Below are 16798 nucleotides of genomic sequence, written 5' to 3'. Positions count from 1 at the left end.
GAAAAGCTTGATTTACATTAAAAACATCTTGTTGTCTAAATACCCTGAAATTTGTTGTTATATTGAGTCAGAAATATAAAGAATTATAAATGCTGCATAGTATCGTCCTTAGTCATGAATGGCTTTCACTTGAATACGTCCGTTCTGTACGTACAAAGGGAACAACAGCTCCTGTGTTGCACTGCTACATTGTCTTATCTAATGTATGTTTATCATGTTAAAAGTCTGACTTATTATGACCATTTTTTCAAAGACAGAAAAAAGATAAAAAGTTGATTCTAATGATAGACTATCCTTTCAACATTTATTTCTGTACTCAGTTTAATTTGATGTTTAACGTTAATGTTTAACTTATGTCCCATGGTTTAATAAAAATCACATTAAAATTATGTGGTGCTACAAGAAAAAGTTTTTGAGAATCTCATATGATTACAGCACGTCCAATCTCACCTGTTATTTGGAAAAATAATGCTGGGAAAGTCATTTTAGTCTTTGCCTAGCTCAATGCAGGAAGTAAAAACAGTCTCTCCAGAGGTGGAAGAAGATCTCTCCCACATGTTTCACCAGATATTACTGAGTATCAGAAGCGTGCCATCTCGTCTAACCTCACTGGTACCTGTCCTAGCCTGTGCAACACGCACTTCCCCCGTCTGTAGAGTTGCAGCGATAACTAATGCTTGCTTCGCCTTTGCATCGTCCTCTTATCACAAAAATGAGTGACTTTGTCTCATTTTTGCAAACATAAACTGAGAATAAAAATTGAGGCAATTTGTGTTTGTTCAGTCTTTTCTTTGTTGTAACTATGCTTCTTGGCTATAAAGGTCTTACTGCTGGAAAGCCCGTTTATTTCCCCTTCAATGGTGTCACGTTTGTAAGGAAAATGTGGGTTGAGCAGCAGAGTTGAGTATGTGGGCTGTGGCCATGAAAAACTCGTCGAATGTTCTCTGCCAATGCCGGACAGCTTATTCTGCTACTGACACTTGTTGGGTGTCATTTACTGAATTCTGAAGAATATCTGCAATTAAACGGTTTATTCTTTTAACAAATAGGGGCCTCAGTAACACGTGGAAGGACCATACACAGCCACAACAGCCTGGCAACTCCTGGTCACGTACTGCGACTCAGCCAGTGTGTGACCAAGGTGGTGTTGGGTTTTAGTTCATTCCCAAAAGAAAAATTTAAAGACATTCTGTAGAAAACATCCAAGATGTCGGGCCTAAATACCCACATCATGAAGTTTTGCACTCAAGCTTGTATCTTCTTCTGATTCTACAAGTTCGTTTTTAGTTTAAGCTCAAGCCCCAAACAGTCATTTTATCCTGTTTTCCTACAACAGAAATATTTCTACACTTACACTTTTGACACTCACACTGTTCAATGCTTTTATTTTGAAATTTGTCAATCCAGGAAGCCAAATGGAAAACAAAGTACAGATTTTATTTGAAGAAGAGAGTCAGCAAGTTTTTAGCCCATGAAACAGTTCAGCAAACAAAGCAATAAAAATGCGCTTTAGGAAGCAAAGTGTTTAAAATAGCGAATTACTGGTGAAAGACTCGCCCGAGTTTCCTTAATTTAATTTGTCCAGAAAGGAAACGTAAATCATGAGCCTGAGGAATGCTTGAAACTTTATGCAAAACACTCGTGGAGGGTGTGAACAGAAACCAAACAGCCAACAAACGGTATCCACTACGTGAAGAATGGCGCCATCTCGTGGCCTCCTTCTGTCACTACACCTTCAAAGATTTGTGAAAAATGCTTCAAAGTGACGTTTTTTCACCAGCAGAGCAGCTTCAGTCGATGACGTCACTGAAGAGCCAGAAAACTACCAAGTTAACCTGTGACGTTCATCATCATCATCATCATCATCATAGCACTTTATATAGCCTCTGTAGAAACTATCTACACCCTCACTTATCTTAACTGCACTACTGTATAGCTCTGCGTAAATAATCATTCTACATTCGATAATCTTTAAACCTACAACTGTTTACAACTTGCATAGTTCCCACTTCTGTATAGCTGTATATCTCAGATTTCTGTAAAGTTATTTATTTCATATTCTGTATAGTTTTTCATATTTATATCCTGTTCATAGCTTGTACTCACTACAGCCTGTACATACTTATAGTTATAGAATATTCACAACATACTTCATACCGTGTACATTATAACATACCATAATAGACCCATTTCTGTAATATACTCACATATCTATATTATTGCTAATATATATTGTAATATATCTATATCACTAAAGCACTTCTGGATGGATGCAAACTGCATTTCGTTGCCCTGTACCTGTGCATGTGCAATGACAATAAAGTTGAATTCTATTCTATTCTATTCTATTCTATTCTATTCTATTCTATCATCGTTATATTTGGATAGTTGGTGGAGAAATATCAGTAAACAGTTGGCAGCGTTCCTCGCAGCATTCACTAGCGATTAGTCTACATTTTCTCCGCGTTTTTAAAGAGCTGAAAGACTTCACAGCATTTTTAAGGACTTTGTCATCACTCTGGACATTTTAAAAGTCTGAAACCAGTCAGCTAAAGTTTGAGAGCTGTGCTGCTTTAGTTTCCTCCAGACTGTTTTCATCCCAGAAGAATGGACAGAGGAGACGGACGAAGAGACAACCCGATTCAAAGAGCGTGATCGGTTGGAAGGCTACTGTTATTCCCCATAGGCAGTATCAAAAAGCTCCATACAGCTGTTATTCATGGGGTTCACGACAAAGCAATGGTGTATACAGTTAATACTAATTCATATTTGGTGCCATAAGCATAAAAACGATGTAAATGCGATAAGAAAATTGTTATTATTTTTCACGTTGCATTAATGGTTGTCATCAAGAGACCCGCGATCTGTACATTACTCATCGGCTAGTAAGCCTTCTCTGGGATCGACTGGTAGTGACTCCACCCTCCACCAGGGGGCTTTCACGCGTTCTCCTCTTTCCATTAAACTACTGCATGACAGAGACAACTAAATATCACTCTGTGATTCTTTCCCCCTGTTTTCAGGGCTGTGACAGGAGTGTGGTCTCTCTTTGCAGTTTTTCTCGTGGATTATCTGACAGTTTGTTTCTACACATGAACGTTTCTCAAGTTTTAAGGCCTCAGTCACACAAGCCCAGAGGCTGCTCTGAGCCCTGAAATCATCTGTGTGGTACTGTGTATTTCCTGGTGCACTGGGAATACACGTCTCTTTATAAAAAGGATTTAGACTTTGCACTTAATTGTAACAATATCCTAATAATTTAGTTTAATAGTGCATTACAACAGTGAGTGAGGGCTGAGGAAAACTGACATGAGGACGTTTACACGTTGCTGCTCATCGACTGAAGCCTTTTTTATTTGAAGGAGCAAACACACTGTAATAAGTGTAGTGGGCGTATGTTTGTATATTCCCTATGTAGTTACTTTGCATAAATTGGAATTTGTGGACAGTTTTCTCATCATGTGAATGATAACAATAATATTTCTGTTTGTTGTTGTAGGGGTACCAGCTGATGAACTGGTTTTTGAACTGCAACAGCGTCCAGATGTTGAAGAGATTCACTCGATGGTCTGCTGCTTTCAATTCGGTCTGTTGCGCGGCCTCTTAACTGAAGAAAACCTCCGTGTTCTGGGCCAAGTTATTAACCAACTGCAACAACATGATGATGAGGAGGACAATCTTCGGAATGATGAGGAAGATGCTGATGTTCCAACAGCAGGCATAGAAATAAATCCACCTCAGGAAGTAGAAGGACCCTGGGTCAATAACAGAGCAGAGATCCCAGCAGGAGAAATGGAAATAAACGCGGCCCAGCAAGCAGAAGATCCCATAGCTGAAGAAATGAGGCGGTTCTGGGATGATGAGGAGGCTGAGAGTGACAGCCTCTCAGCCTCCTCAGTGACACTGATAACAATGACAGTGATGATGATGGAGACATGATGGAGTCAGGATTGTGTTATTGCCCCCCAGCCCAGTACTGGGAGGTTCAAGGAGGAGACCAAGGGAGGAGGAGGATGATGAAGAGGAAGATGGGAGACCCAGAAAACAGTCCAAACACTGAATTTTGCTCCTGGACGCTCAGTGTTGCACCCATCCTCCAAACCCACTGTCCCCCATCCTAACAAACTGAATCTCGGCTTTCCCCCTCTGACGCACTGACTTCGTTTCCTGCCTCCAGCGACCTGTTCACCTGACTGCCACGTACCACCTGTGGATATCTGTTCAGCCTGTGACACACTATGATTGTGCATACAAGTGGAATACAACACGTGTGTGTTTCATACCACTGGTACCTTGTTAGGTGGTGATGATCGTGCTCTTACTGGTCGCAGTTATGGAGGGAGTGGTCCTATTGGTTGGCTCCCACATCAGGGAGGCGGGGTTGGGGCCTTCCTTGCATCATTAATATGGTTTGCCTGTCTTCCTCCCCTCAACCCTGACCGGTTGTGGCAGACAGCTGCCTCCCTGAGCCTGGTTCTGTGGAGGTTACTTCCTGTTTAAAGTGAGGTTTTCCTTCCTACTGTCACCAAATCCTTGCTCATAGGGCTCATCTGATTGTTGGGGGTTCTTTGTAATATTGATGGGGAGATGAAGACAGTGAAAGAAAAGGAAAAAACTGGAAGATATGCTCAGGAAGGAAGTCAGCAGGCTCCAAGAAGAGGTCATACAAATGGACGAGCTTTTCAAAGGTGCCTTAGAAAACTGGACTTGGGCTTGTTGCAGTGAACTGAAGTAACTAAACATTTTGTGAGTGTGTGCACTCACACTTAGGACCATATAATAATGAATATGTGCGTGCTGACAGTTGGGCAGCACGTCCTTACTCCACTCTGTGCTCGTGTGGGTCTGACCCTTTCACTCCTCTACTTTTTGTTGCCTTTTCGTCACGTCTGTCTTCGTGCGGAGCTGCCGTGTTCTCCGTCGTTTTGCACAGAACTGTTTTTGGGGCAAATAAAATGCAAGTGGGGATTAAAACTGCAGAATTAATGATTACCGGTGCTGGAAAGGCTTGATGCAGTGTTTTGATTTTGTTGCCACTCGTACCTACAATGCAATGCGCGAAAGTCACGTGGTCTGTCAGCGGTGGCTAGCTACACAGCTATGGTTAGCTACACAGCTATGGTTAGCATACCATAAACATAAAGAAGCTGGAGGATGAACGGTAACGGTTTCCCTTAAACCTGCACCTGCAGAGTTTTAGACACAGCACAAGCTTGTTAACGCTCAGAGTTTTAATAAATACAGCTCAGCTGCGAGCATTAAACAATCCGCCGTGTGTGGTTGCAGCAAAAGACTATCATTCAAATATTCCATCACACGACTGATAACACTGTATCAACCATCAGCTCAGCCACTTTGTCTTTTATTAGCTGCAGAAAATGTTTCCATCAAAATCACTCCAACCCAGAGCCTTTGGTTGTTCACTGGTGCCTCACAGACGTGATTCTTTAGACTTGTGTGTGCGACTGTTTACTAAAATGAAAGAAGGCATGACAGCAGGGAAATGCAGCCTGTTCTCTTCCTTCTTCTTAATATTCAAAAGACATTTTAAGCAACAACTTATGGGCTCAAAATGTGGTCATAAATATTTTGTACTTGTAAATCAGGATTTGTATGTGTAAAAAAAAATTTGTGTGTGGACTTAGCCAAAAAACCCTGCAAGTTACAAGTACGAATTTTGACCCCATTTTTCTTCCTTTCATCTGATTGGTCAATGTCATGTCAATCACAAATGTAACAATCCAATCAGAGAACAGATGGGTTTGGCTGTCGGAGGGGCGCTTTTTTGAACTGCAGGTCTTTGAAGGGAATAAATGGCCTTTTACATGCCAACCCAGCGTTTTCCTTCATCACCACGAAGGAAAACAGTCTGTGGTCGTCCGAGTTTGGTGATTTTTGTGTCACAGGTCTACGTGTTTAATACAGGGATTTCCACAGCCTTTTCAACAGTGCTGCGGACCGCGGGGTGGGGGCGGGCAGGGTTTTGGAAATGACAGTCTTCATTACAAAGCTTTCTTCGTTATGAATTAGCATACATATGGGGGCGATTGTGGCTCAAGAGTTGGGAGTTCGCCTTGTAATCGGAAGGTTGCCGGTTCGAGCCCCGGCTCGGACAGCCTTGGTCGTTGTGTCCTTGGGCAAGACACTTCACCCGTTGCCTACTGGTGGTGGTCAGAGGGCCCGGTGGCGCCAGTGTCCGGCAGCCTCGCCTCTGTCAGTGCGCCCCAGGGTGGCTGTGCCTACAATGTAGCTGCCATCACCAGTGTGTGAATGTGTGTGTGAATGGGTGGATGACTGGATATGTAAAGCGCTTTGGGGTCCTTAGGGACTAGTAAAAGCGCTATATAAATACAGGCCATTTACCATTTTACATGTTTTTATTGAACATTTGAAGAACTAGCAAAAAAAACCCAGAAACTCTTGTAGAGGACATAAAGTCAGAGAAAAGACAAGGAGCAGGTGCATCTAGTACAGGTAGAGCTGCTGCAAAAACCCACAGAGCCCAGCAGCCAGCGCAACAAATTCTGGATCCTTTGCTTTTAGTTAGCAGTTAGCATTAGCAGCACATCCTGCGTCTGATGTGAAAGGACTTTTATGCTGCGCCCTGTGACTCACAGCAATGGTCCTGGGTCAGCCCTGACTTTGTGTTAAACTAATCCTAAAGTAATAATAGTATTTCTAACCACTGATATACCACAACTTTATCCTTTCAACAGCTACTGAAAGTTAGGGGACCTAGCTGCTATCGGATATTTATATAGCGATCCTCCAGCTTCAAACTGTATCACCCTTCAAGGACCTGCAGTTCAAAAAAGCGCCCCTCCGACAGCCAAACCCATCTGTTCTCTGATTGGATTGTTACATTTGTGATCGACATGACATTCACCAATCAGATGAAAGGAAGAAAAATAGGGTCAAAATTCGTACTTGTAACTTGCAGGGTTTTTTTTGGCTAAGTCCACACACAAATCTTTGTTACGCACACACAAATTCTTTTTACACATACGAAACTGATTTACAAGTACAAAATATTTATGACCACATTTTGAGCCCATAACAACTTAACTGACTTAAAACTTGGATTACTTTCTGTTCAAGGGCCAAAAGTAACGAGTTTTTAAAAATGTTGTCTAGAAACAAATATCTGCATCTGAATATGCATGAAGCTGCAGGCAATCGACACATTTCTGTTACTTTGTAACCAGAACGCTACTGACCAAGCAAGATGTTATGCCCCCAGAAATGTGTTCTTTGTGTTCTCTTTATCTCGCTATCGTAGCTTAGAGCGGTGTGTGTATTTTCGTAACCATGACAACACGAGAGCAGTTTACGCTGAGAGTCAGGAAGTGAATCTACTGTGTGACTCGGGATATTAGCGTGTGGGCTCATTCAACCGCCAGCTCCGCCGTTACAGGATTAATCCTTTTCTCTTCGCTAAGGCATAGTCTGTGAGTATAATTCATTTTGTACAATTAAGCGGTGAAGCGTTTTGAACCGTTGTCTGTTATTCGGTTAGCTTTATTGTGTCTCATATAAGCTATGCGGCTAGGCTGTCAAGCTGTGATAATTAGCCAGATGCTTTGAGCTTATTGCATCTATAATACATTTTATATATTTCATTGTATTGTGTTTACAGTATATTTCATTGTATTGTGTTTACAGTTTCACAAAAGTGCCCAGTAAAAACTTCTGGAATCCAATCGTCTGAGTCCTGGAGATTTTCTTGGGAGTGTTTAAGCTGAATGGAAACTTAGCCCATTACAGTGAAAAGACTGCAACGCAGCTAATAGGGATACGAGGATCGCCGCTGTACGGAGCTACTCATTATCGAGAGATAAGCAGCCTCCAATATAGCCTCGGAAAACCTCGCCGCAGCCCACATCTCCCGATACTGGAGACCCAACGACACGCAATGTCACAACGTAGCAATGCTGACAAAGGAAATGGAGACAACCAGTCAGAGTGTGTGCGCTCAAGGAGCAGTCGCTCATCTGGTACATCGTCTGGCTCAAAAATCAGCATAGCCATTGCCATGGCAAAAGCAAAGGCTGAAGCCACGCAAGCTAGAGCGGCACATTCAAAAAGAGAAATCGAGCTTAAAGTGGAGCAAGCACGTATTCAAGCCAGCCTCGACGCACTAATCGATGAAAAAGAAAGGGATGCCGCCATTGCTGAGGCGAACTCCCTAGTAGCTGGTCTGCAGGATATGGGTCTCGAAGTACGCAGCGAAGTTAACAGCCTGGTCTGCCAGTCTGTCAAAGACCAGCGCGTAGCCGCCTTTGTCTCCGAACAGGCCAGCCTGAGCGCCAAGGGTCTATCGGCTACAGAAAATAACCTTCCCCCTTCTCAGCCAGTCACTCACCCGCATAACGCGGCTCAGACCCAAGCTGCCGCTCCTGCTGCTATTACGCCACACCAAGCTCTTCAGGGCCCTTGGAGAAGCGACGCACCAACACGACAGAGCTCCAAGTCACCCTTCTACCCCCCTCCAACTCCACTCCTACAGCAGAACCCCAAACGAGATTCTACGTTTCCCACGCATCAGCCCATCCACGGGACACTCTACGGAGGTGATTACGACCATTCTACAACCACTGACCTCATCAAATATCTCGCTCGTAACCACTTGGTGACTTCAGGTCTCACCGCATATGACGACCAGCCAATAAACTATTGGGCCTGGAAAACATCATTCCAGAACGCCATTGCCAGTCTAGACCTGTCTGCTGCAGAAGAACTCGACCTCCTAACCAGACACCTGGGAAAGGAGTCAACAGAGCAGGTAAGAAGAATAAAAACGGTCAACATCAGGAATCCAACTATTGGACTGTGCTCAGCATGGGGGCGCCTCGACGAACTATATGGCTCCCCAGAAGCCGTCGAACAAGCTCTGTTCAGCAAACTAGAAAGCTTCCCAAAGCTCACGACAAAAGATCCACGGAGACTCCGGGATCTAGCCGACCTGTTGTCAGAGCTACAAGCCGCTAAAGAAGATGGCTACCTCGCGGGCATGTCGTACTTGGATACCTCCAGAGGAATTAAGCCCATCATCGAGAAACTTCCATACAGCATACAAGAAAAGTGGCTATACCACGGGACGAGATACAAACAAGAACATTTCGTCAGCTTCCCACCTTTCTCCGTGTTGGTGAACTTCATCCGCACCGAGGCGAAAGCACGTACGGACCCAAGTTTCAACCTCTTCACGCCAAGCCCCCCAAACGAGAGAATGAATAAATGGGAGAGGCCCACGAAGACGTCCATTCACACCCACAAAACACAAGTCTCAGGCACTGCCAAGTTCGAGTCTAAGGAAAGCAGGGAACGTATTGACCCGAATAAACATTGCCCCCTGCACAAAAAACCCCATCCTCTGAGGAAATGCAGAGGTTTCCGCGAGAAGAGCTTAGATGATCGCAAACAGCTTCTGAAAGAACACTACGTCTGCTTTCGCTGTTGCTCGTCAACAGAACACTTTGCAAAGAACTGCACAGCCAAGATAACATGCACCGAGTGTGGTAGCGCTGCCCACGTGACAGCCCTCCACCCTCACCCACCTACCTGGAAATCTAAATCGTTCCCCTCCATCTCAGAGGATAGCGGGGAGGAGGACAAAGCTGATAACCAGGAGGTCAACGCAACGTGCACACAGGTATGTGGGGAAGGTCTGAGTGCTAGAGCGTGTGCTAAGATCTGTCTCGTCAGGGTGTTCCCAAACGGACGAAGAGAGGAAGCCAAGAGAATGTACGCTATATTGGATGAGCAGAGTAATCGCTCCCTCGCGCGGTCAGAGTTCTTCGAAGCCTTCAAGATCTCCGGGCGCTCGTACTCATACACACTAAAGACCTGCGCGGGACGTACGGAGACATCAGGAAGGAGAGCCAGCGGCTACACCGTAGAGCCGTTGGACGAGAAACTGAGTATCTCTCTGCCTACACTCCTCGAGTGTAACCAAATTCCCAACATCCGCGCGGAGATTCCCACCCCCGGTGTGGCCTATCATCATACCCACCTAAAACGCATCGCTGACAAGATACCACCTCCGGACCCAGACGCCAGCATTCTTCTCTTACTGGGCAGAGAAATCTTACGGGTCCACAAGGTCCGAGAGCAAATAAGCGGCCCAGGAGATGCTCCCTTCGCCCAAAGGCTTGACCTGGGATGGGTCATCGTCGGAGACGTGTGCCTCGGAGGTGCTCACAGACCACCGGAGGTGAGAAGCTACAAAACAGCCGTTCTAGGGAACGGTTGTACAAGCCATCTCCAGCCATGTAACAACCAGATCAAAGTGACAGAGGTGTTTGAACAAGCACGTGACTATCAACAACATCCAGCGCGAACCCCGACGATGCTAATCGGAGACAATTTGGGGCAAACCGTCTTCGCTCGCACTCCCAACGACCACAAACTTGCTCCATCCAGGGAAGATTTGGAGTTTCTAAGGATAATGGAAGCCGAGTGTTGCCAAGACAGCTCCAACAGTTGGGTCGCACCTTTGCCGTTTAGGTCACCGAGGCAGCGACTCCCTAACAACAGGAAACAGGCTCTTGAACGCCTCGTCTCACTTCGGCGCTCACTGGAAAAACGACCACGGATGAAAGCCGACTTCCTAGAGTTTATGGAGAAGATGCTCAAGAAGGCGCACGCAGAAGCTGCCCCTCCCTTGCAACCCGGTCAGGAGCGTTGGTACTTGCCCCTGTTCGGCTTGTACCACCCCCGGAAGCCGGACAAGATCCGCGTGGTCTTCGACAGCAGTGCATCCTATGAGGGAGTATCGCTCAACGATGTCTTACTCAGTGGTCCCGATCTTAATAACAGCCTACTAGGTGTTCTTATGAGGTTTAGGAAGGAACAGGTTGCAATCACCGCCGACATCGAGCACATGTTCCACTGCTTCATCGTGAAAGAAGACCACCGGGATTTTCTCCGCTTCCTGTGGTATAGAGACAATGACCCTACCTCTGACGTCGTGGATTACAGGATGCGGGTGCATCTCTTTGGTAACAGCCCCTCGCCTGCCGTCGCAGTGTATTGCCTGCGGCGGGCGGCTAAGGCAGCAGAGGCCGACTACGGCAGCGATGCTAGGAGATTCGTCGACCGCGATTTCTACGTCGACGATGCCTTAAAGTCTTTCAGTACAGAGGAAGAAGGCATCGCAGTTCTCCAGCGAGCGCAGAAGATGCTCGCGGCTTCCAACCTCAGGCTGCACAAGGTTGCATCAAATCGTTCCGCGGTCATCAGAGCATTCCCCTCCCAGGATCGCTCTCAGGATTTCAATGGCCTGGATCTCTCCATCGATGATCTGCCTATCCAGCGTAGCCTGGGACTGTTCTGGAACATGCGCACGGACACTTTCACGTTCCAGATCGAGATCGATCAGAAGCCGTTCACCCGCAGAGGGGTACTCTCGACCGTGAACAGTCTATACCAGTGGCGGCTCCTGAAAAAAATCTCAGGGGGGGCAATTTTTATGATATCGACTAAAATGACCCATTTAATGAGTACATCAAACAACACAATTTTAATTTAAATTTAAAATGAACAACCATATTCTGGCCATTTGTATAGATTTGTAAAAATGAACAACCATATTCTGGCCATTTGTATAGATTTGTAAAAATGAACATGAACAGATTTTTTTTTTTTTGAATGAATGAATGAAAAATAACTATTGAAAACAACAACTGTAAACTGATTGGGGGGGTGGGCTAAAGAGAGAAAGAGAGAGGGATGGAGAAAGAGAGTAAATATGGTTAAGGGTTCTTATTTGTACAAGAACTTTGCTCGTCTGTCTTTCTGAGTGGCAAATTTCTCGATGACCCTGGTGTTGAAATCAGGAAGTTCTTGTGTGAGTTTTTTCTCTATGGACAGCATAGCCAGAGCGTTGAGCCGATCCTGAGCCATATTGTTTCTCAGGAAAGTTTTTATCCTCTTTAAAGTAGAGAAACACCTCTCCGATTCTGATGTTGTCATTGGTGTGGTGATGAGGATGTTAAGAAGACTTACAGTTTCGGTGAATGTGTCTTGAAGGTTGTTTTCCATCAGAACCTGATAGAGCGCCAGCGCACCACTACAACTCTGAAACTCCTCGTTGTCGTAGATCAGGGACAGTTCTGTTTTAAGTCTGGCTTTGTCCAATGAGGGATAGGCTTCCACTGTGGTTTGTAGTGCTGCATCTGGAAAATTTTTGCTGTGTTGTTGGAACAAGTCTCCTTGCAACAGAGTGGCGCTGACAAGGTGCTTGGTGAAAGAAAACCTCTCCTTGGCATGGCTCATAATGGTGTCGCACACCTATCCAATAATATATAATTGGTAAGAGTTAGATTCAGTGGTAAGACTTTGGCACATGTCTCATGTTAATCATTATTCTGAAAAAAAAAATCTGTCCATAACAAAACAAAACAGTCATGACCACTATATCAAATGACATCTGACAGCATCGTCATTAGATTTTATCTGATGATCCGATTTAAATCAGACCAAGCAGCTAGTGCTTACCTCCAGTGCCAAATGGTGTTGCCTGTCTTCCCCCAATGTTCTCCGTCTCTTTGTGGGTGGGTCTTGAACAGGTCCCCTGTACTCCTCATCCACAACCAGATTAGGAAGTGCCTCCCTGATCCAATACATAAGTTTCATTAATGGCTTCTGAAAACTGAATAGGGATATATTAACCAAACACAAACCAAACAAAGGTTGTGTTCTAATTACCGGGAATTACCGGATTTAATTAATAACCGGACCTGGTTTAATGGCTGGGGGAAAACCAGTGCAAGTAAATAAAGGCCCTGGCCATAATTTCAGGAAATAGCCTATGGTATAGGCTACATCAAATCATTACTGGGAATATACTTCATCAAATATACTTAATCAAATATTTTTCATAAAATTACTTCAAAGGCTGATATAAATCAAAATTATCTGAATTCCATTAAACATTTAAGTCACAGAACACAGAATATATGCAGAGAATTTGATAGAATCTATGCATAGATAATGAACATTTATTCTAGGTTACATATTTATGCTTTTATGCCTACCTGATAGCCTGCATGCGGCTGATGAATGTCTGGGTGATCCCTGCGATGGTGACAGAATCGATGTTTCTCTTCTGTAGGTGGTTATACAGCATGTCTACATGTGGCATTATCTTGTGAAACAAGGCCAGGAAAAAACAGAAAGCTTCGTCTTCCAGCATTCTCACGAAACCACCGGCATCTCTCTTTGTAGGGGCATCAAATCCTTCACTGTTACGGATGGTCTGAAAACACCTCACCAGATCGTCTTTATGTTCATACACTGTATTCACAGCACGACTGTTGAAGTTCCAACGGGTTGCCGATGCACTTGGAAGTCGGTGCGCCACCACCTCGTCAAGCACTGCAGTCCTCTTGCTCGATTTAGTAAAAAAAGAAGCGAATCCTGCTATGTCGGAAAAAAAGTGACTGATTTGAGGGATGTGGGAGGTTGCTTGTTGCATTACCAGGTTTAACTGATGGGCATAACAATGTACGTAGTGAGCGTTAGCATAAATGTCCTGTATCTTACGCTGCACTCCTCCAGTGGTACCCCTCATTACAGCGGCCCCATCGTAGGCCTGGGCGATCAACTTTCTCTCTTGTCCCTGGGGGAGGATGAAGCGCAGCCTCTCCGATAAGGCACTGGCTATTGCATCTGCACAAGCATTGGGTAGCTTGATGAATTCAAAAAAACGCTCTTGAATACGGTTTCGTTGGTCAATGTATCTTAGCACCATGACTAACTGACAGTGTGTAGAAATGTCAGTGGTTTCATCAGCTTGAATGGCTAAAAACTTCGCTGCCTTTACTTCTTCCACGATCCTTTCTCTCAGAACTGCCAACATGCAATCCAGGATCTCGTTCTGGACTGTTTTCGAGGTGCCTTTAAATACAGTAGCATTTTCAAGGTGTTGCCTCAAGTCGTGATCAATTGATGCCATCAAGTCGACTAAACCTCTAAAAATCCCTGGATTGTCTGAGGAATCACTTTCATCATGTCCCCGCATTGCTAGCTCAAAAGCACCACAAAACTTAATACAATCGATGATTTTAGATAAAATATGACGGTTTTTATCTACCTCTTCGTTGTGCCTTCTTAAAGCAATCCGATGTCCATCATCTAGCTGCGCCGCTATGCTAGTTTTCCCTAGCACAGCTAGCTTTACACTGTTGTCCATATGAACTCGTGAGCTTTCATGTTTCTTGATTCGTTCGGAGAGGTGCTTTAAGTCGGTTTGTCCAGATTGTGTCCACGTCAAATCACACTTGTCACTTTTGAACAGTATGCACGGGAAACAAAAAAGTGCATTAGCTGTTCCACAGCCTGTCAGCCACGACTTGCGCTGGAACCAACTCCGACAAAAAGTCCTGTTGTATGCTTTTGACTTCTCCTTCGTTGCCTGGGTTAGTTGAATTTCGGGCTTGTCAGGTCCCAACTCTTTAACTTGCAGTTTTTCTGCCATTGTCCTTCTGGCAAAAGGGTAGGTTAGAAGCGATCTAACCGAATTTGGGGGAGGCTGTGCCTCAACCGTTAACAATACCGCTGCCATCGTCTCTCTCTGACCTTATAGCTCACTTAGGCTACTGACTGAGGTAAAATTCTAGAACAGCAAATCTTCGCGCGTTTTCTGCAGGGGCGCAATTTTAAGCGCCCCCAAACCATTTAATTCAGCGACGCTGATAGGTCAAATATTTATTATTTTCCCCTGGCAACCATTTAATGATAGGCTATTTCGCTGCATATCAAGGGCGCTTTGACGAGCGCCCCAGAAGAAGAAAAACACCGTTTGTTGGTTGAACTTTAATGAGTCAGCTGGTGAAAATGTTAAAATACGCCTGGCTGTATATGGGCACACACATAGTAAAACTATCATTGATGAATTTTTTAAAAATATATATTTTTACTCCTCCACATTTGGGGGGGCGGAGCCCGAGCGCCCCCTATGGGCCAGCCGCCACTGGTCTATACGACCCCCTAGGGTTTCTAGCACCCATCACAGTTGATGGAAGACGGATCCTAAGAGAACTCACCTTGCAAGCGGAAGATTGGGACGCACCCCTTCCCAAAGACATGGAGACCGAGTGGACTAGATGGAAACAGTCTCTTCAAGACCTGGAGGGGCTCCAAATACCACGGCCTTATATGTCCCTCTCCACCACAGGCGCCCTAAGGAGAGAACTCTGCGTCTTCGCCGACGCATCGGTCAGAGCAATAGCGGCCGTAGCCTACATCAGGGTAACTGGCAAGCAGGGACAAACTGAGATTGGGTTTGTCTTTGGGAAATCGAAGTTGGCTCCCCAACCTAGCCTAACTGTCCCTAGACTTGAACTTTGTGCTGCTGTGCTCGCCGTCGAGATCGCCGAGATGGACACAACGTACGACAACATCACCTACTACACAGACAGTAAGGTCGTACTGGGATACATCCATAACCAGTCAAGGAGATTTTATGTCTACGTACACAATAGGGTCCAACGTATCCTTCAGTCACCCTGTCCCGGCCAGTGGAAGTACGTTCCAACGCATCTTAACCCAGCTGACGTTGGGTCAAGAGCTGTAGCATCAGCCCTGCTCAGCAGTACACCATGGCTCAAAGGACCAGCCTTTCTTTGCGACGCATCAGGGCATCCATCCGAGCTTCAAGAGACGTACAATCTTGTCGAGCCCGACATCGACGCCGAAGTGCGTCCACAGGTGACGGCGAAACTCACCCATGTCGCTAAAGGCGTGGTACACCCTCAACGCTTTGAACGCTTCTCCAAGTTCAGCACACTCCATGCAGCCATTGCACATTTGATCCACGTAGCTAGCTCCTTCGCTCGCTCGACGCAGGGCGAATGTCGAGGCTGGCACATCTGTCGTCCTATGGAAGAGGAGCTGCTGAAAGCCAAAGTGTGCATCGTAAAGAGTGTCCAGGGTGAGTGCTACGCGGAAGAGCTCAAGTGTATCGGTTCTGGAGTCGACATACCATCTTCCAGCAGCTTGTGGAGATTGCATCCCATTATGGACCAGGATCGACTACTCAGGGTAGGAGGTCGGATCGAGCAGTCAGGCTTAGGCATGAACGAGACTCATCCCATCATCATTCCTGGCCGGCATCACCTCGCAACTCTGCTTGTGTCCCACTATCACGAAGCAGTAAAACACCAGGGGAGACATCTTACTGAGGGTGCCGTTCGGGCCGCAGGTTTTTGGCTCGTGGGAGCCAAACGCTGTATCAGCAGTCTGCTCTACAGATGCATCACTTGTAAGAAGCTGCGAGGGAAGGCCGAACATCAACGGATGGCAGCCCTGCCGGCAGAACGGTTACAAGTAGCACCTCCCTTCACCTACATAGGTGTCGATGTCTTTGGACCGTGGGGCATCGTTTCACGCCGCACAAGAGGAGGAGTTTCGAACTCCAAGCGATGGGCGGTGATGTTCTCGTGTATGTGTTCCAGGGCAGTGCACATTGAGGTGATCGAAGCCATGAGTGCCAGCAGCTTTATTAACGCCTTGAGGAGATTATTTGCGGTCAGGGGCCCCGCGAAGCAGATACGCTCGGACTGCGGAACTAACTTCGTCGGAGCTTCACGTGAGCTGGGGATGGACAAGGAAAACTCAGGGTTCGACAGGGTGGAGAAGTACCTCAGTAAACAGAGCTGCACCTGGGTGTTTAACCCACCCCATGCATCCCATATGGGTGGCGCATGGGAGAGGATGATCGGCATTGCCCGCCGTATCTTGGACTGCATGCTGCTTGAACAGAGAAAGTCTCGCCTGACGCACGAGGTTCTGACCA

General features: G+C 45.7%; 1 protein-coding gene across 1 annotated transcript; it reads right to left on the bottom strand.

The window, feature by feature from the left end:
• Positions 1–11660: 11660 nt before the first annotated feature.
• On the bottom strand, positions 11661–14969 carry LOC147319976 (zinc finger MYM-type protein 1-like). The gene is made up of 3 exons (XM_086307735.1): positions 13038–14969; positions 12499–12613; positions 11661–12291 (listed from the first exon to the last, which is right to left on the bottom strand). Exons 1-3 carry the CDS (start codon positions 14564–14566, stop codon positions 11764–11766), a joined length of 2172 nt encoding a protein of 723 aa, XP_086163861.1. The 5' UTR covers positions 14567–14969; the 3' UTR covers positions 11661–11763.
• Between the last annotated feature and the right edge of the window lie 1829 nt (positions 14970–16798).

The sequence above is a fragment of the Aulonocara sp. 'chitande type north' Nkhata Bay genome, linkage group LG10 (assembly GCF_057382095.1).
Source record: "Aulonocara sp. 'chitande type north' Nkhata Bay isolate Kocher_YH1m ecotype deep benthic linkage group LG10, A_spYH_male_GT1.1, whole genome shotgun sequence".
Lineage (NCBI taxonomy): Eukaryota > Metazoa > Chordata > Actinopteri > Cichliformes > Cichlidae > Aulonocara > Aulonocara sp. 'chitande type north' Nkhata Bay.
Note: the sequence above shows the minus strand (reverse complement) of the source record. Positions and strands in the feature narration are given on the sequence as shown.